The sequence below is a fragment of the Chrysochloris asiatica genome, unplaced genomic scaffold (genome assembly GCF_000296735.1).
Source record: "Chrysochloris asiatica unplaced genomic scaffold, ChrAsi1.0 scaffold00131, whole genome shotgun sequence".
NCBI classification, from domain to species: Eukaryota; Metazoa; Chordata; class Mammalia; order Afrosoricida; family Chrysochloridae; genus Chrysochloris; species Chrysochloris asiatica.
The window spans coordinates 6,783,198-6,804,739 of record NW_006408649.1 but is presented as its reverse complement, the minus strand read 5'-3'; the positions used below and the strand labels follow the sequence as shown (position 1 = coordinate 6,804,739).

At 39.9% G+C, this 21,542-nt stretch overlaps 1 protein-coding gene across 2 annotated transcripts in view; it reads left to right on the top strand.

The window, feature by feature from the left end:
* The window catches only part of LPIN1 (lipin 1), a 207,535-nt gene that overhangs the window by 161,233 nt on the left and 24,760 nt on the right, over positions 1-21,542 (top strand). For both annotated transcript variants that reach the window (XM_006869447.1, XM_006869446.1), the window contains 5 exons: positions 3,389-3,481; positions 8,293-8,372; positions 14,092-14,218; positions 16,432-16,580; positions 17,112-17,198. In XM_006869447.1, the coding sequence (XP_006869509.1) occupies positions 3,389-3,481; positions 8,293-8,372; positions 14,092-14,218; positions 16,432-16,580; positions 17,112-17,198 (536 nt within the window). The remainder of the gene's footprint in view (positions 1-3,388; positions 3,482-8,292; positions 8,373-14,091; positions 14,219-16,431; positions 16,581-17,111; positions 17,199-21,542) is intronic.

The following is a 21,542-nucleotide window of genomic DNA, read 5'->3' as shown; positions in this document are numbered from 1 at the left end:
ACTCTAGTCTTCTGTGGCTATGTCACTGACTCTGGGCCCAAGAGTCCCGAGGTCTTGCCACACTGCTATTACCTTCCTTACTCAATGTTGAATACCTTGCTTCTTATTTCACTGAGAAAACGAAGCAATCAGAAAAAAGCTTCCACTGTGTCTACCCCTAACCACATTTGTGCACACTCTGCCTTGTCTCTGGTTAATGAACTTTCTGTGTTTTAAGCTAAGATCCTCTTGGCATGACTCCAGCAACTCAACCCTCCTTCTGTATCATAAATATGTGTTTCTCTTCCCCCTTTTCTTCATCATTAATATTTGTCTCTCCACTAGATCAATGTGCCTATCATATACATGCTATTAGTTGTCTCTCCAAAACCCTCCACTACTCTCCTGCTCTTCTCACTTTTATAGCAGGATTCTGAAAGACTTGCTCGACTTTCCACCTTCAATTTCTCTTCTGTCTGGAATCTCCAGCCCAATCTATCTTTTGTGCTCCCTGTATCATCAGGGACACCAGTGACCTCCAAGTTGATAAGTACAATAGCCAGTTTTCTCATCTGCTCTTCCTTGCCCTGTCAGCAGCATTTGATCCGCATGACCACTCTTTCCTCCTTGGGACACTTTCAGTGGGTTTCACGTGAAAACTTCTGCTTACTCTCAGGATACCTCTTTCTCTCTTTGTGCTTTGCTAATTCCTCCCTTCCAGACACCTAAATGTTGGCGCTCCCAGTATCTCTGTATAGGTGCAGTGGACAGCCATTGAAGAATTTTGAGAAGAGTGATGTGATCTGACTTGGTTGTTAATGTTACTGAATTGGGAGAGAGGGAAGAAGGAAAACTAGGTAGGCATCTACTGCAGTAACCAGGTGAGCGATGGTGATATTTGAGACAGGTGGTCATATTCTTAATGTATTCAGATCAGATTTGGACATGCCAGTTGATTTGTCTGTTAGATAGTCAAATAAAGATGTTGAATAGCAACTAGGTTTTATGTCACACTTAGAAAGGCTCTAGTTTTTTATTTTTTTAAATTATAAAAATAAACTCCTATATTTTTTTCTAGGGAGTATAGTGGCTCTGTAGGATAAAAACTGAACTGTGAACCACAAGGTTGGCGGTTCCAGTCTTCCAGCCGCTTCATGGGAGAAAGATGAGGTTTTCTGTTCCTGTAAAGATTTACATCCTTGGAAACCTCATACAGAGTTGCTATTATTTGGTGCCGACAGAACAACACTTAGCAACAGCAACAATTTTCTTTTAGTACTTTCTTTTATTTAAATTTTTTGATCCATCTGGATTTCATTTTAGGGTAAATGAGTGAGTTTGATCCATCTAGATTTCATTTTGAGGATTGAGAGTGGGGAATAAGAATCCAAATCAGTTTTTTTCCAGCTAGATATTGAATTCCGTTAGAATGCTTTTTTTGTCCCTGGAAACAGTGACTAAAAGTGGCTTAAATTATAGGAGTATATTATCTTACATAATAAGAATCATAGAGGTCAGTAGTTTTGGGTTTAATTAATTTGGGTTAGTTTCTCTGTGATTTTCTTGACTTTTCCTTTATGGTCACAGGATGACTGTGCCCCACATCATTACCTCACATGACCACATCCAGAATTTCTAAGGATGGGGACAGACTTCTCATATTTTATTGGCCATAAAGGACATATAATTACCCCTAAACTAGTTGTTGGCAAAGCAATAGAATGACTATGAATGGTCTTAGCCAACCAAAGTTTATACCCTGGCCTTGAACTTGTCTTCCCTGACCATATTGCAGCTTGAACAGAACTTGGGATCTGTTAGCAGGAAAGAAAGGGTATAATCATACATCTAGAGAGCCAGCTAACAGGATCGTACTCGATTATCTTAATATAATAAAAATTCAAGCCCATTGCTTTTCAGTCATGCTGACTTATAGGAGTCCTGGTGTGGTGCTGTACGATAAGCACTGGACTGCTAACCACACGGTCAGAGCTTTAAACCCACTAGCCACTCCTCTGAAACTCTAGACAGGGTTGGAATTGACTCAGCAACACTTAACAACTACAACAAATAGGATTTATCAGGCTGTAAATCTTTATGGAAACAGGCTGCCACATCTTTTTCCCACAGAGCAGCTAGTGCATTCAAACTGCTGACCTTTTGGTTAGCAGTGGACTGCTTTAACCACTGCACCACCAGGGCTCTTAATTATCCAGATAACGCTGATAGAGAATTACAGCTTCATCATATATTAAATGTCCCTGTGAACTTAGATTTGTTTCTAGAATTTCAGTATCATTGATGTTTATTTGTACTGATTATACACTGAGACTTCATTCCTGTAATCGCTATAGCTTATAAACATTTTAATATCTGGTAGGACTTGTGATACCTACTTTGTTTTTCCAAATGAATTTTAGAATCAGTTTGTCAGGGTCTGAAAATGATCTGATTAGTTTTTCTTTCTTTTTTAAAAATTGAAATTGTATTACATTTATGGATGAATTTAGGAGGAATAGGGGAATTGTTATCTTTATGGATTCTCCTATTCTCATTTTTTACATATTTAAGGGTTATTTTTTGTGTTTAGGATATTTCACATGTTAAAACGCATACTTAGGCTATGTGAACTATTTATCCTACCCTCTCTGCTGCCTGTTACATTGGAAGACTTCAGTCTTCCTTTCATTATAAGCTGAGGTTTTTGGTTACTTGAATGATCTGTAAACTGAGGAGAGGGAATTAGATAACATTTACTGTGGTCCTGGAATTAACCCTCTTATCCTTTGAAAATAGGAAATTATTCATTTACACTTAATCTTTTCTCATCAGACTTTATTTTAAGGTGAAAGGCTAGGAGTTTGGACTTTCCTATTAATGTCTGAGATTTTAAGTCAGATCCATCTATTAATACTCATTTTGTAAAAATTTGGAAACTTACTAAAAAGATCCAGTGCATTTTAGCTTTTGTTTAAAACTTGTATTCTATATTCCATGTTAATCATTCCATGTTTTATTTTATAATCATCATATTGAGAGTGACAGTTAATACCTTAACCAATAAATCACTTTCATTTGAAAACTTTTGGCCTTACTAATCACTAATGATATTTAATGCTTTCTTTTTCTTTCTTTTTTTTTTTTCCTTGTTGTTGTGTTGTATTTTATTTGTTGTTTGTTTTTTCCTTTAACATCTTCTAAGTCTTCATGCTTAAGTTACCTTAATGTAATTTTGGACACCATTAGGTTTTGCTTCTCTAAAATTTTAAATTCACAAACAGTATGTTGTGTTTTCTCTGATTTTCTTTTAATTTGCATGTGTGTTTCTTTTGGTTTGAATGTGCTAAGTTGAATCTTTTTTTTTGTTTTTTTTTGTTCCATTATTTATGTTGCCATCCATTTAAAACAGGCCACTGTGGAATCTATCATGAGGGATAAGATGCCTAAAAAGGGAGGAAGATGGTGGTTTTCATGGAGGGGAAGAAATACCACAATCAAAGAGGTAAGCACAGAAAGCAAAGCAGTGTTTCTACTTAGCAAATTTAGATTTTGTGTGGTGAAGTTTATATTTTTGTGCTCTCATGCCAGAGAAATAAACATAAGCCATAATACTGCATTTTCATGAGCTAACTCTGCTACAAAGTAGGGAAAGGCAACAGAGAATGTGAAGAAGGTAGAAAAGAAGAGTGAGCAGAGACCTGAGCTCATCTCCTGGCTCTGCTACCTGTTAACTTGGAAACCGTGGTCAGGTTCCTCCTTTCTGTAACACGGTTTCATCTGTAAAAAGAGGGTATTCAACTTAGTCATTCTAAGAGTCTTTCAGTTGGCTTTCTTTTAAAGAATTAAATAGCCTCTTACTTCTTTTGGGGATAATTTTAATGAGAGATACCTACGGTGATAGTCTGTTTTCATTTGCCATTTCACTTCTATGGCATGTCTAAATATATGAAGTGGCTACAAAAAGTTCATGGAAAAATGGAATTAAAAGGTAGTAAAATTTTTTCCATGAATATTTTGAAAACTCCTTGTATGTGGCTTTGGTTTCCATCTATATAAATGCATGTATAAGGAGGGCTTCAAAACGTTTGTGAAACAATGAAATGAAAAGATAATGGAATTTTTCCATGAACTTTGTGGAGCCCCCTTCTTATATATATATACAACTTGTTGTTAAGTCCTGTCAAGTCAGTTCTGACTCATGTTGATTCTGTGTAGAGTTTCCAAGGAGCAGCTGGTAGGTTTGAACTGCTGACCTTGTGTTTTGCAGTCACATGCAAAACGCATATATATAATTTTTTCTTTTCCGGTTTCTTCTTTGTTGAACTTCACATGGCATCTGTGCCACTGGATTTTCCTCCTCTGCCAGCTGCTCTGTGGGAGAAAGATGAGGCTTTACAGCCTCAGCAACCCTATTCAGGGTTCTTATGTGTCAGAACCAACTTCACGACACATAATCACCACCACCACTAGTAATATTTAAGAAGAAGCCCTGGTGGTGCAGTGGGTTAAGCATTGGGCTGCTAACTGCAAGGCAGTGCTTTAAAACACACCAGCCGCTCTGTGGAGACGCATAAAGCTGTCTCTTCCCATAAGGACTTCTGGTGTGGCGCTGAAGGATAAGCAGTGGACCGCAAGGTCATTTGAATCACAAGGCCGATGGTTCAAACTCACCAGCCGTTTCTCAGAAACCCTATACAGGGTCGCTATGAGTTGGAACTGACTCAATGATAGGTAACAACAACAACAATTCCCATAAAGATTTATAGTCACAGAAACCCAAAGGAGCAGCTCTACTCTGTCCTAAAAGGTCACTGTGAGCTGGAATTGACTCAGTGGTACTGGGTTTGTGTGTATGTGTGAGTGTGGTTTAGTGTCCTTAGGATCCCCCTATGCCTCTTTACTTAATTACCTATCTGCTTAAATGGTCCTTTCTTAACAGATGAGTCTGTTCTCATAGTTCTCTGAACCTTTCCTTCACAAACGTTGTCAAACTTTATACAATTATTATGTGACTATGGAGTCCTGGTGTGGTGGTGTAGGATAAACACTGGACTACGAATTGTAAAGTTGGTGGTTTGAGCCCACCAGTCACTCCACAGGAGAAAGATGAGGCTTTCTTTTCCAACAAAACAGCCTTGGAAACCCTGTACATGGTTGCGATGAGTCCAACTGACTTGGTGGTTCGACAAGTGTGACTATTAGATCAACGTCTTTTTTTCCCTATAGCCCATGAGCTCCATGAGAAGAGAGATCATGCCTGACTCTGTTCCCTGTGGTATCTCTGTGCTCATGATGAACCCAGGGTAGGGGTTTGGCAAATGTTTATTGACCATTTTTATTTGGAATGTAGTATTGAAAAGCCACAGTTGCTTATTTTAACAAAAACTCCAGTACAAGGAACTAAATTTATTTTTTCCATTAGTTTAAAGGGAAAAAGTCTGTTGGAAGAGTTTACCCAAGTTATAATTGTTCTTTAGCCTTTCCTGTTAGCATCCCTGAGTTTTGATGATTGTTTTATTATTTCCCAAAGATATAAACAAGTTATAAAAATATGAGAGTAAAAAAATAAATAAGCGAAAAATAAGTTCCATTTGTTTTTCAACAGATTTTGTTTAAACATGTCTCAGTGGCTGCAGACAGTTCTCTCAGTACTACGCTTGTCTTAGTCTCATTAGGACACCTTCAAAAAAGGATTTTTTTGTGTGTGCCATGGTCAAAAACGATTTTTAACAATTCAAGTGGACGTCTTCATAAGTCATGGAAGCTTTGCAAAAGTTGATGGGAATGCTGCCCACATGAAACACCAGTCTGTAGATGGATGGATTAGTTGTTTTAAGGAAGATGAGGAAGACTTCACAATTCAGCCAAGAGAAGAAAGACTGTCAACCTTAATGAATGAAGAAACTGGCTGAAGTACAGAAATTGGTGAAAGAAGACTATAGAAGTTTTAGCATTTTCAATTTTAAGTGAATGTTTTGACATCAGCAAACTTTTGACTTGATGGATTCCAATAGCTTGGATCTCAAAAAGCTGATCCTTCCATCAGTCTTTTAAGCAAGATTAAAGATACTGCAGATGATTTTGTGGAATGATTGTACGGGCGAACGGGTCTTGGATTTACCAATACAACATAGAGAGCAAGGTCCAATCAAAATGGTAGCTTCTTAGGGGATCTGTTGGGTCAGTTTAATTCAAGACAAGGAGATCAACTCAGAACATTATGGTGACTGCTATTTGGAATTCCACAGAAGTAATCTTGATAGACTTTTCTTGAAGGGTACAGGACAATCATGGGGACTTATTAGGAAGGAATCTTAGCAAAACTGAAAGCTGGATTGCACCAAGGTTGCACCAAGGAATTTTCACATCATGACAGTGTTCATTCTTCGAGACTACCAAGGGCTGTGCTATGTGAATTTTGTTGGGAAATCTTATCCTGTCCACCGTGTAGCCCTAGTCTTGTCCCTTCAGATTTCTTTTTGTTCCTTAAACTCAACATTAAAAAGAACAGGATTTGAGTCCTTCAAGGATAATAAAACTGTTGTTTTGCTGTAGTATAAATCACAGAGCACAGAATTCTTTAGAGGGAAGGTTAGAGAAATAGAAGGACTGTCTTCAGAAATGCATAGACCGCGATGGAGGATATGTTAAGAAACAATAGTTCATATTGTGATATCTTTGTTTCATAATGATTCTGTGATTATGTAGCAGCACATTTTGACTTACCCTCACGTGTTTTACATTAGAGGATTTAAAGTATTAAGGACCTTTTTAGTTTTCTTACTACAGATACTAATATTCTAGACTTTAAGGCAAATGGATATTTTAAAGTCATCTTTATTTGATGTCTTGGTTTAAGTAGAATGACAGAAGGAAATAATGGGATATTTATTAAATTAAATATTTATGAAAAATAGTGAAATGTGTATTTGGAATAAATATATATTTTTGAACTAGCCTTATGAAAATTGTCAATAGTAGTGGACACCTGCTTCAGTTGGATTCCTGGTATGGCACTGTAGGATCAGCATTGGCCTGTGAGTCATATGGTCAGCAGTTCAAATCCACCAGCTGCTCCTTGAAAACCCTATAGAGGGTTGCTGTGAGTCAGAATTGACTCAACAGCACTTAACACCAACCTGCCTCAGTATTTGAAAATGACTTGGTATGGTGTATCAACTGTATGCTTTCATAAGGCTAAGACATATTTGAAGCTAGTTTCGTACTCATCATATGTCAAAATGGTCACTTTGTATTATAATATTCATCTTCTGTGGGATAAGCACTGGAGTGCTAACTGCAAGGCCAGCAGTTCAAACCCACAAGCTGCTATTCAGGAGAAAGTTGAGGCTTTCTGCTCCTGTAAAGATTTGTATCCATGGAAACCCTACATAGGGTTACTATGAGTCATAATCGACTTGTTTATTAGTAAACTTTGGTTTATTAAAGTAGTGCAGTAGAAAGTATTAACATCTTTCTCAGGACCAATGACCACTGCTGTTGTTGCTAAGTACCATTGAGTCAGTTCCGATTCCTAGTGACCCTGTAAAGGGTTTGAACCACTGACCTTAGGATTTGCAGTCCAGTGGTTATCCTACAGTACCACACCAGGACCACTATAGTGCGATTGAATTGTGTAACCTTTTTCCTTTGACTTTGGTGCCTGCTGTGTGCCAGCTGTTGTGCTTTGTGTACGGCATCGTGTCTCGAGACTGGCATGGCCACTACCGTTTTACAGATGTGGGAAGTGGACTTTCAGAGATTAAATGGCTTGCCCAGGGTTGATGTGTAATAGAAGCAGGGCTGAGTCCTGTTCTTTTAGAAATCCCAGGTCCATTCCAATACGCCACAGGAACATATTCTATTAAGAAAGAATATGCGGTTTTGAAAAAGAGAAGATGCTTCCACATTTCTCCCAAGCAAAATATGGTGTGAAAATATTTTCAAGCATTTCTACCAGCAATTATAAGAAAATATTTTGAAAGCCCTCGGGTATCCAAGCAGCCCTTGATAAAGCATTTGCATAAGCTACAGTGATTATGAAGTTTGGTTTCATGCCACAAACACTTATGGATAACAGACTCGTTTCTGTCAAAAATATTTCTCAGCTTAATTGTATGTTTCTAAGCAAAGGAGTAAGTAGGACCTGCCCCAATAAGCATTCCAGGACCACCCCTGATATGTTTGCCAATAGAGGAGGCTCTCCCTTTGGGGACCTACCCTGAGTCTTAGGGGAGCCCATCATAGAACACCAGCTGTTGCTCAGGCCCTTTCCCGTCCACGCTTTTCATGACTCTTTCTTTTCTTCTCCAGGAAAGTAAGCCAGAGCAATGCTTGGCTACAAAGGGCCACAATACTGGAGAGCAGCCGTCACAGCTTAGCATGGCCACCAGGTACAGTGAGAGTTGTCTTGGGGTGTTGCACTACATTTGGGGTTGGGATGCTACAACTCCAGAGGCATGGCACGTGCCAATTGTATGCTGATCTTTCCTCACTGCCCTTGCTTGAGTCGAGACCAACTCATAGCCTGTTGGCCAGAGTAGAACCATCCCAAAGGGTTTCGCAGGCTGTAAATCTGTCCAGAAGCAGACTGCCACATCTGTCTCCTGTGGAATGGCTGGAGAGTTCAGCGCTACTGACTTTTTGGTTAGCAGCCTATTGCTTAGCCACTGTGCCACCAGGGTTCCTTTGGATGCTGATGTTGTTATGTGCCGTGGAGTTGGTTCCGACTCATAACAACCCTGTACAGGGTTTCTGAGGCTGTAAATCTTTATGGGAGCAGAAACCCTCATCTTTCTCCCGTGGAGCCGCTGCTACTTTCACACTCCTGACCCTGAGGTTAGTAGCCCAATTCATAACAACTACACTACCAGAGCTCCTTTTGGATGCTGATGGGTTCACCAAATAGCCCAGGCTTTGGACCAGATCTGACCTGGGTACCAGCCCTGGCTCTGACATTCACACACTGACCTGCACCTATTTATTTGAATTGATTTTTCTGTAAATAAAATGGAGGCAATTGCTCCCACGTATCTAATTTACAAGGTAAATGCAAGGCCTAAATGAGATAATCTAACTAGAGTATATAGTAGTCCTCAGTATTCACAAAATATTAATAATAGGAATAATAGCATTCACAATGATGTGAAAATGTAAGTATCTCTGCTGAAGGAGCTTACCTTTATTTAAAGTTTAAATACTTACTATGGAGCTGTTTCTGACTCATAGCGACCCTGTATAGGGTTTCCGAGGCTATAAGTCTTTATGGGAGCAGAAAGCCTCATCTTTCTCCAGCGGAACAGCTGGTAGTTTTGAACTGCTGACCTTGAGATTAGCAGCCCAACTCGTAACCAGTATGCTACCAGAACTCCTTATATCTCTACTTAAGAAACCTAATTATTACATTTGTTACTTAGCAAACAGAAAATTCTGGCAAATTAATTGAGGGTAAGATCCATCTCTAAATCATTTTTATATCTGACGCATAGTAGGCATTCATGTAAGAACGCTTAGATACTTTTCCATTTGGAATTTTGAGTTTGACTTTGAATGAACTTGGAAGGGAAAAGGCAGGTATTTGTAAGATGGTGAACAGGCCAAGAATATATTATCGTCCTTTGAAAAGATCTACAAAGCAGCCAGTATAGAATCTGGTACACAGTGGATATTCAGTAGGTGATTATTATGGGAGACATCAAGTTGTAATAGAAACATCATAGGCTTTGGAAACCTGGGAATGCCACTTATTAGCCATTTGAGCCGAGGCAGAGTCCTTACCATAGCTGAACAAAGGTAAAAGTCTGATGTTGATGCACAGAGCAACTGGGAGGAGGCTGTGACTGCACAAGAGAGTGAATTTATGAGTGAGTACATGAAGGTGCAGAGATATTTGTTGTACGCATTTTATTGCACTGGATGTGTCCTGCTTTCTTGGAATTCATTTAAAGAACTGTCTCTGTTCTAGCAATAATCTCCAGACATGAGAGGTAGTGCAGTAACAGGGACTTAGACAAACTCTGTACCTGTTGGCAAATTAGTCAGGTTTTTTTTTTTTCATCTGTGAAATGGAGATAGGAATAATACAAAACGACATGTAACGTGGATGCATTATGGGAAACGTGATCATTTTACCTTTAGTCAAGAATGCAAAAACCAGTGGTGTCTAAGAACGGGGTATGTGCATGAGGTGGCTGAAGGTAAACTACCAGGAGGGGTGAATCTGTGGTGATCTGGAGATCACACGCTCAGTTTTAAACCATTCCATTTTAAAAGTTTTTGAAAGCTCCTGAGGGCCAGATGAAAGATGGCTGTCAAATTCAGTCTGCAATATGCCTGTTTGGGACCTTTAAGCCAAATTCAGCCTCTGGTCTCTCTGTCTGGGATCTTTAAGATGGAGCTGAGATTTAAAAATGTGTAAAAGGGATAATATATAACTCCCAATTAGTACAGTGTCTGGTATAAAGCGGGTATGCATGACTTTAGCGGGTGCTGCTGACGTGACCACTACTGTTTTTCTGGCAGTAGCATGGAGTACCCAAGGAGGAAGCTGGACAAGGTGAGGAGGGAGGGGCCTCTTTCCATGTTGAAACATCTGTAGCTTATTTGAAGTGTTAGGAATTGTCTTACTAGCAGATACAGTTCTATCCACAGGTTGACAAAAACGCTTTTCCCAGTTGAAATGAAAAATAAATATTTTAAGAGTATTCACTATTCTGAATTAGTCATGCTAAACTTCTGTATTAAACCTAGGAAATGAAGACTTGACTCATGAAAATGAAATATTAATATAAAGTTCTTTTGGGAGAGGCAAGCCTTTTTTCTTTAGTGTCTTAGGCTTTTAGTATCCTTGAGAAATTATTAGATTCATGTAGTCAACTTAAAAAAAAAAAAAAGGGGGTGTTGGAGTGTTTTCCTAATTGACAGACTTGATTGATGGAACAGTCCCTTAAGTCCCATAATTGAGCAAACAGCTTGTCACCATACAAATAATTAAAATACCATTTGAAGAATGTACACTGTGACAAGTGCTAACTTAGATGTTGTTAACAGCTACTCCTCTGAACACAGATTTCTCAAGTGTTACAAGCCCTTTTGTTTCATTTTACTGCTTCTTGCAGAGACCCTTTAAAGCAAGAAACATTTAATGAGCCACTGGAAAAGTGAGGGCTTCTGGGGCAGGGGCCATTTTGTTTCACCCTGGAGGCGGCAACTGTACTTGACTGTTTACTTGCTCTGCACTGAGATTGTCCGCAGCTAGTTGTACAACTCCCATTTTAGGTTTTATATCTGTGTTTTCCTCTTTGTATTCTCCCAAACACGGCATGCTAAAATGAATTTAGTTATTTTGTATGTTTTTTTATTTTTAAAGCAGCAGATGGGAATCACAGCTCTTCCGCTCTGCTTCTGCGTCCTCCTGGCAGAGGCACCCATCAATCTGTTGTCACTCAGAGCTTTGGTTCACATTTGGATCTAATTTCACTCAAAGCTGTTTTGTGGGAACATAAACATTTTCCTATTCAACGAGGCGGCCTGCAGCTCCATTCTTCTTCTTTCCACCCAAGCATGTGTCAGGCCAGATTTGCTTCATGACTAAAGTGTCTGAAACTAGTTGCTATCAAGTTGACTCTGACTCATAACGACCCCATGTGTGTCAGATTAGCACTGTGCTCTATAGGGTTGTCAATGGCTGCTCTTTTTAAAGAAATAGATCACCAAACCTTCCTTCTGAGTCTAACTCTGGATGGATTCAGATCACCAACCTTTTGGTTAGTAGCTGAGTGCTTACCTGTTGCCCCACCCAGGGACCTTTCCGTCTGCAAACTATTGGGTGTGTTGGTTCAGAAGAACTAGTAGTGCTAATGATGGTGGTGGTTGTGTGCTGTGGAGTTAGTTTCAATTCATAGCGAGCCTGTATAGGGTTTCCGAGGCTGTAAATCTTTAAGGGAGCAGAAAGCCTCATCGGCTGGTACTTTCGAACTGGTGACCTTGAGGTTAGTAGCCTGACTTGTAACCACTACGCTACCAGAGCTCCTTACTATTGTTCATAAGATGCTCAAATGCTAGAACTGGATAGACTTGTTGGGACAACAGAGGAGTCTGCTGAGAACAAGAGAGGTACTGAGTCATTAAAGAGTCTTCATTGGAACTCATGTCTCTCAGTCTAGTTCTTTCCAGGCTTGCAACCCTGAATTTTTTGGTGTGTGGTATGCGGTCTGCTCTTCTGCATTTTAGAGTAAAGAAACCAAGCCTGAAAGGGAAAGAAATGATTTGGTCAATGTTACTAGCCAGGGTTCAAAGCTAGATCTTCCTAATTCTGAATGGTTCTACTGTATGTAGAATCAGCCCACAATGTTATGTGTGTTGTTTCATGTCACATGTAGTTTAGCCCTGCTGTGGACCAATCAAAACTGTTACCTAAGCTCCCCGTCCTTTTGATTCTATACAATCACCTGTTCCCACAGCTGTGTCCCACTGACTGTCAAATCTGCATCTAAAAGCCCAGATTGTTGTGTGTAGATCCACGTCCAGATGCTCCCATCTGACCCTTCTCTGTCCCATCACAGCACATGCCCTGCTGTGCTGTGATTGTTTATCCCCATGCCAGACAAAAAGCCCTGTGAGAGTAGGGGCCATGTTGTTTGCTACGTACTCCTGGCATTTGTATAATAATATTGGTTGAATGAGCCCTCTCCTGGGAGCAGCACATTCTAGGGATGGAAAGACTCGAGTCTCCACATAAGATGTGGCAGAAATAACAGAATCTGGGACATTGTGTAATCATATCTTCCTTCATATCTGCCCCAGCTTGTTGACAGTATTGCATTAAATTGTAGGAATTGCTTCTGGAATGAATAGACATGATTAAGAAGGTGAAAAAGGTGCATAGGAGATATCTGCTGATTTTCTGGTAGTAGGGAAGGAGGACCAGCGAGGAAATGGGAGTCAGGAGAACAGCAGGGCATTAGCATCAAAAGAGCTAAGATTTTTTTGAGTAAAAAATGAAATGGCGCTCCTATGCATGACTGTTAGTGTGGCACTATAGGATAAGCACTGGACTGCTCATTGCAAGGTTGATGGTTCAAACGCATCAACTGCTGGGTTGTTATGAGTTGGAACTGACTTGATGGCACTTAAAAACAACACATACTGAACTCTTGCCTAAAGGATGTGCTGAGCCCCACGTTTTACAGGGAGTCAAAGCAGCACGTGGGGAGTTGGGATGAGCCTATTTTGGGGCCACTTTGCCTTTCACATTTAGTGTGGCACTTTGTCAAAGTGTAAGACCTTACTAAAGGTACTGAAAAGATTTAACATTATTAAAGGTATTGCCCCTAGGAAGCAGAGCTAGTACAACTGGGCTGGGGATTATATTGCAGCAGGATTTTAATATAAGGAATAATTAATTATTGAGATACTTTATATGAGCTACTGAAAGAAAATGAACATGATCATCACCCTGCACTCTCCAACCTCCCATCCAGTGGCAAGTTATCAAAGTTAGAAGCATGGTCCTGTGGGTTCTATGCAGGTGCTTAAGGTGCAGCACTTGTTGCTATTGTGACAACCTAGAGAAAGGGAAGTGGTTAGGGATTTTGAAGGAGAAGATCCTCCTTATTTTCAATGACACCTATCTGTATGTCCTAGAATAATGTCTTGATTATTTGGAACTGTATGGTTGGAGAGTATGTATATAAGTAGGGAAATGACCAGTTTGAACTTGTGGAACTTTGAATTCCTAGTGCTTACTCTCTAGCCTCAGGCAGGGGAACCTGAGAGGCTGAGCGGCTTGGTAGCATCCTCCTAGGCAAGGAGGGAGTTTTTAGTCTACTTATTGTGAATAGAAATCTATTGGTTTAAAATAGAGTGATGATAGCTAGTAAATTGGAAAGTGAATGAGGAGAGGCAGCCCCCAGATGAATAATGCAAGAGGTATATGAATGGGAATTTAGTGAGCATTCATTGATAAATTTAATGCCGTATGGTAAATGACCACCCAAGAGACAGTGCTCAGGAGAGACCCGATTGACTTAGTCATTGATTCAGGGCTAATGCATTTTTAATGGCTACCCAGATGCATTTTCTAATTGGTGATTACATCACTGTTTGTTCCAGAATAAAGCATGAATCATCCTCCAGTGATGAAGAGCATGCAGCTGCCAAGCCATCAAATGCAAGCCACCTCCCTCTTTTGTCTAATGTCGGCTACAAAAAGACTCTCCGGCTCACTTCAGAGCAGCTGGTGAGTCTCTTATTTGCACCGCGGCTCTGTTTGTCAGTACTCGCCAAGTGTTGGTCCTCTGGGTGTGGTATATGTGATTGGCTAGATAGTCCTCAGACTTGCTGGATCCTACTTGTTTACTTCCTGGCACCCAGAGTGCCTGCTACCCTTTGGCTACCTCAGACCCCTCATTTTGGTACCCCTTTTTCCCAGCTGCTCCCCACTATGTCAGCATCCTATGTAAGCCAACTCTTTAATATTACCTCTCCTTTTGTCTTCCCTAACTCAGTACTGGAGGTTCTTTTTTCCAAGTGCTGGGAGGAAAGCCATCTGATTAAACTGATTTGTATCTAAGTATAAATGAGCTTAAAAATATCTTAGTGGTGTTTTACTTTGAGATATTTGCTAAGTCAAACACATCTCTTAAATAGGTAAAAAGCAAGCGGTTGTGGCGGGCTTTAGAACATTTTAGATCTTGGCAGACATCCTGTGGCCACATTATCCTTTGTTGCCTCCTGTGTGTCAGACTACTTTCAGTTGGGCCCATGTCTTCCTTGGATTCTATGAGAGGAATTCAAAAAGTTCATGGAAAACTGTAATTTAAATATAATGGAATCTTCACATGAACTGTTTGAAGCTCCCTCATTTTTCCCATAAGCAGTCAGTGAGTCAGTATTCCTCTGTGTTTTGTTTTGTTTTTTGCTGATACTGTCTTTTGCCTAAGAGTCATTGGAGAACCAGGCTTGGTTGCTATTTAGTGGGAGAAGATAATGAACAGGCCCAAACAACCACATGATGCCACATACATGCAGTGTCTCTGTTTTTAAAAAGTGAGACAAGTGAATGTATTTCACATCACTATTAATAAGATTTAATCAGCATCGTACACCCAATTTTTTTTTTTTTTTAAAGAATGTGTTTTACTTCCCAACTAGCTATACTTGACATGTTGAGAATTTTAACCTTCATTGGATGAAGATTGAATGTATTTTGATTTCAATACATTTTAACAAACCAATATCTGCCATTTCTTTCTTGAAAAAAGCTCTTGAACTGATCAGTGGCTGGCTTCCTCCCCACTGTTATTTTAGTTGGAGAGGTATAATGACAGGAAGAATGGCAGGAAAATGGTAAACTAGCTTACCATTTTGCCAAGGACCTTTGGTTCCATGCGATCCTTTCCCAACTAAATGTTACTAACTTAGAGAGTTCAGATACTGACATTTTAAGACTCTAAGTGCACATGTCAGGATGTGCTGCAGTCTTGTTGGTGGTGGGCTGCTGTGTTGGATTCTGGTAAGAGGCACAAGGCATGTTGTAGCGATGTCCAGGAGTCCCCATTCTGTGTTGGAGCAGCATGCACAAGGTTTTGGAAAAATCAGCTTATGAGGAAGCTCATCAAAGCTGCAAAACTGTACTGTGAAGGCTGCAGATATCGAGAGTATCTTACTAGCTTTTCTGAAGGAAGTCTTGAGACTTGTTGCTCAGACAACTACAAGATGCCATATACATGCAGCCTCTCCACAGCTGCCATGACCCCTGGCTCTAACCAGCAACCCTGGGGCAGAGCCTTCCAGTCAGGCAGCCCTGCGGGTCTGTGGAAGCAGCTGGTACTTATCAGAGTTTCCAGCAAAGAGGTGCAGAACTGCCAAAAGGTAATTTTGCTTTTTGAATTTGGTGTGATTTCCTGTGGTTAAGACTTTTCTTTTGGGTATAAGGTGTGACTGATAACAGATTTTTTTCTCTTCCCAATTTGGGTTAGTAATCATTAAAAATATGATTATTTAGGGAAACATGTTTTCACACTTAGTAGATTAATTCCCTAAATCATGAACCTTGATATTTAGTGACAGAGTAGTAAATATGTACTGTTTTGAAACTGTGGTTTATGATGTCAACCCGTCACCTGGCATTTAACCCTGCCTCATAATTCTCACAGAGAAATATTGAAGCAGGTTTACAATGTCCTTGAAAGGAGAGACCTATATAGGAAGTGGGCTTAGCTGCATTTTAATTGGGCCTGAGAGAAGAGCTAAGGGTTTTCTGCCCACCCCCTGAAAGACCCTCTTCTTTTAGAGCAAGAGAGGCTAAATGAAGAATCAGTATACAATGGCATGGGGTAGTGATTTAAAAAAAACAATAACGAAAAATGGAATCCCTCTCAAGGAATAGAAGCCAGATGTCTCTCAATTCAGGCCTTCCTCTCAAGCAGACAAATTATTTGTTTTTTCCAGAAAAGCTTGAAGTTGAAGAACGGCCCGAACGATGTGGTTTTCAGTGTGACCACACAGTATCAAGGCACGTGTCGCTGTGAAGGCACCATCTACTTGTGGAACTGGGATGATAAAGTGGTCATTTCTGATATTGACGGGACAATCACTCGGTAGGTACAGCTGATTTCGGGGGAAATGATGGATTTCTTCACTGATGCAGGCTCCCTGGGCCTTGCATTAGCTCTTTAGTTCTCCCCTCTCTGTAGCCTCATGAAGCCCCACAGATGGGTTTGTGGTGCACATGCTCAGTGCTGCTCCTGTAGGCTGAGTTCCTTTAGTTACATGGCTGTACTTGGTTTGGGGTGGTTGTCATGGAGAGCACTGGCTCCCTGACTTTGCTGCTAACATGGATGTTTCCCAAGAGTGTCTTTTCTGAAGGGCCTTTTTACTTTTACTCAGCACATCAAGTGCCTAGATCCTGAAGGTACCCTTTCATGTATTTACATATCCTTTCTTAAGCATTCCCATTTGATTACTTTAGCCTTGGGCTTTCCATCCAGAAATAATGTTGTTGGTCATGGGGTGGGGGGGAGGGGAGTAGTGGTTATGAGGCATTTATGGTGCCTTGAATTTGAATGGGCTTGTGTTCCTTTTGTTGCTTTCTTTTTTCACTCTGAATTTTTTCTCATTTCTATATTTAGGTCAGATACTCTTGGCCACATTTTGCCCACTCTTGGGAAGGATTGGACCCACCAGGGAATTGCTAAGCTGTACCATAAAGTGAGCCAGTAAGTACAGAGCCCATGCTTCATATTTCTTGTCACACTATGGGTATATGCGTGGCACTCTGCTCTCTGAATCCTTACTGCCCGACGCTAGCAAATCTACAGAGGGATGCACTTAGGTCACATGGGCTGGCAGGAGAGCATTTCAAGTGTGCAGTGGATCTGAACAACTCTGAATTTAAATTCAATACCAAAGAACAAGAAAGGGAACTGATAGGTGACTTGAAAATAGTAGATAGAAGAAGGTGGCAGCATTTGGGAAGTCCAGATCATACTGAAGAAGATAAGATAATAAGATAGCATTATGTATCCCCAGTGATTGACTTTTGCTTTGAAAGTTGCAAATGCAAAGCAAGTTTTCCATTATGGGACTGGTCTCATGGGTCGTCTGCAGTGAGCTGTATGCCTGGTCTGTGGAGCACTGAGATATGTGGGCAGGTATAGAAACACCCACGGTGGCACCCAAACCTAGTAAGTCAGGTTAGTGCACATGTTACTTCATGAAAATCTTATCATTCTGAACAAGTATGAAATCATTTCTATTTTGAGAGAACTAAAATTAACTTGGAGAATTAAAGTGATTTGCCCAAATTCCCACAGCGACTAATTGGCAGAACTCATTATTAAATCCTTCCTGCCTAGCTGCAAGTCACTGTCTTGCCCCTGAATATGTCTGGGGCTCAGGGCCCTTCAAAAATTTGCTCACCACCCCCATGTCCTCCTCCCCCTACTTAGTCACAAATTCTCCAATTTCTATGGACTAGCGTCTCCCATGCCTGTCAAATCTCTCCCTCCAGTGCATTCTGTTCTCCAGTCAGTTAGAGCTGGAGGCTGCCTGCCTGGGTGTGAATTAGGACACCCTTTGTCTTTTTATGGGTGAGGAAGGTACACAGGTAATGAATGCCAGGACTGGAATCCAGATCCAGGCCTCAGGATGCCCTGCCTAATGCACTCACATTGAGCTACATTAGTGTTGATAGGGACTGGTCCAGTGGGCAGTCAGTCAGTCAGAGCTGTCTCTGCCCTCTGCAAACACGGATACAATACTTTCCTGGACTTACTTCATTCTTTATCCAGTGTTTATCAAGTGCTTATTATGTGCCCAGCTCTGTGACAGGTGCTACAATCTAGTCTCTGACCTCATGGGCCTTACAGTCCAGTAGTGGGAGCTTAGTTTGGGGAGAGCGAGGGCTCTAGGTTAGGGTGAGATTAAAAATATTTGTTTTCTTCTTACATGTCCATCTCAATGGATTGACCTTATTTCTGCCGGTTTCACCTTTAAATAATTACAAAAGTACCAAGTGTTTCTTTGAAACAGAAGAGGCAAAGATTGCAAACAATTGAAAGTAAAAAGTTTAGGTTTTTCCCTTGCTTCCCTACCACCAAGCTAGTGCTTTCCCTGGAAGTAGAACTACTGCTCACAGTGGATCTTTCCTGCTGAACTTAAAACATTTATTCACATATTCCCTGCCCACCATACACATATAATCATATTACTAGATAATGCATTGTATATTTTTGCTTCATTACATATGAGGTTTATCTAATGCTATTTTAAATTACTACATAAAATTCTATAATATGGATAACCATACTTTATTTGATTTATTGCTTTATTGAAGGACTTATAGGTAGCTTTCAAATATTACACGTTTCAAACAGTGATGCAATAAACGTTTACAGAGAGGGAGAGTGGGAGTATACCCACAAATGTATCGGTTTGACAGAGGATATTTTTACATGGGTTTTTACCTTTGCTGCAAATATATTCATGCTTGTGGTAAAGAATATAGGGGACAAAGTTATGAAACTTCTTTGACATAACCAAACACCTGAGGCAATGAGTTACTGAGCCTGGGGGCATCAGGACTATAGTTTTACGGGTTACCAATGTCAGTTGGCATAACATAGTCCACAAAGATAATGTTCTACTTTGCTGATTAGCAACTAGGGTCTTAAAAACTTGTGAGTGGCCATCTAAGGTTGTTCTGTGGGTCTCTCCCTGTCTGGAGGAAAGAAGAATGAAGACAATTGAAGACACATTGTAAGCATTAGTCTATTGGACTAAATAAAAGACCACATGAACATCAGTCCTCATAACCACTGAGACCATAAGAAAATAAATGTTGCCTGACTGCTACTACCAACTGCTCTGAAAGAGGCCGTATTAGAATTTCCTGGATAGAATGGGAAGAAATGTAGAGCAAAACTCAAAAATCATAAAAACAAAAAAACCTGCCTACTGGTTGAATTGGGAGAAAGGTGAAGCTTTCTGTTACTATAAAAATTTGTAGCCTTGGAAACCCTATGAGTTGGAACCAACTTCACGGCATCTAAGAATAACAACAACAACCAGTTGGATAGAAACTGGTGGAATCCCTGAGACTATGGTCCTTAGTCACCATTCAGGTCTAGAAATGAATTCACCTTCATGGCTTAATTTTCAGCCAACCAACAGTCAAATATATAAGGAATAATAGCATTGGGGAGGTATGCATACTTTAGAATAATCAATCATTTGTCAGCATTTGAGATCAAAAGGGCAACATTTACCTAAGGACAAAGTTCAGAATGATTAGGAAAGAAAGAAGGATAGAAACAGGAAACATAGGGAGGAAGTAGGTGGGAAAACTGACGTTACAGCGTAGAAATTCCTATAAATGAAATGAAACAAAATGTATATGAATTGTTGAATGGAAAACTTTAAATCTGCTCTGTAAATCTTCACCCATTTCACAATTAAAAGCTAAAATAAAATATAAACCACTTCCTGGGGAAGTTAGACTTTTTATGAGGAAATGTGGCTATTCCAGGAAACAAATTTACTTTATGTCCAGAGCCCAAAAAAATACACAAATGATTGAGCATTATTGTTCTTCAATAAAACTTTATTTATAAAAAGCAGCAACAACAACAACAAAAAATAGGAAAAGCATTTGATGTTTATTGCCAGGACTCCGTGTGTGTGTGTGTGTGTGTGTGTGTGTGTGTTTGTGTGTGTAAATAAATAAATAAATGTAGACACACACACACACACACACACACACACACACACATGTAGGATAGTATTTCTGTAAAACAGATTTCCAGAAGTAGAGTTGCTAGGTAGGTCAAAGGATGAATGCATTTAAAGATTTGATCAATGTTGCTAAATTGCCTTCTGAAAAGGTTATCCTAACCTGCACTCTTGGAGACAGTGTTTGTGCCAGCCCTTCTTCCCACAGCATTACCATGGACTGACCTTTTATTTAGAGGGTTTAGTCGACTGGTGAAGCTACCTACACTTGTATGACACTGAAAACTGCATCTAATTTTAGTTGAAAGCAATCCTCTGGCTTCAAGATACTGAGTAGTTTATAGCCTAATTCACTTCAGTTTTTGGAACATAAATCTATTCTTGCCCTTACTGTGACTTTTGAAAAAGAAAAGGGTAAAAAAACAGCAACAACAACAAAAAAATAACCGAAAGCACAGTTGTACATTTTTGGTTTTGATTTATGTTTTAGATTTTCCCAGAAGAGATAACTTCCTGAAAAATAAGGTTGTATAGCTTACTATATCAGTAATATTAAATACAAGTAAAATTTTGCAAAAAATAATTCAAACATGACTGCAACAGAACATTGACAGGGGACTGCCAGAGGTTCAAGCCAGATTCAGACAAGAATGTGTGATGAGGGATATCATTTCTGGTGTCATTTGGATTTTCACTGAAAGCAGAGAATATCAGAAAGATATTTACTTATTGACTATGCAAAAGGTTTTCAACTGTTTGTATCATGATAAACTGTGGAGGACAGCATTGCAGAGAATAAGTATTCCCAAACATTTAGTTGTGCTTAGGAGAAACCTGCCTCATTAGATGGCGGATCGGGTAGACGTGTAGTGAGGAGCTCGGTCAACAACAACACGGAATACCAGGTCAAGAGGACTCATGAGTTGGTGTTGGAACTCTGTAACAAATATGAAGGTATGTTTGGAGTTTTGGAGGGTTTATAACTGGGGAATTTGCAGGACAATCCAGAAATTCATTATTTTCTGGATCAAGACACTCAGCTGTTCCAGGAGCCGCCATCTTGGGAAAGCTTATCTTGATTGTACCAGGATTGATAGGATTAGGAGAGAACATTTTGATTGTATCTTGATTATATAAGGATTGATAGGATTATACCAGGATTGATATGATTAGGAGAGAACATCTTGATTGTATCTTGATTATATCTTATATATATCTTGATTATATCAGGATTGTATCAAGATTGACATAGAAATTTAAAGAGACAGTATAGACATAAAACCAAACGGCCACCACTCGTCTGTCTGTCGTGCTGTGGTGGTTTGAGTTGC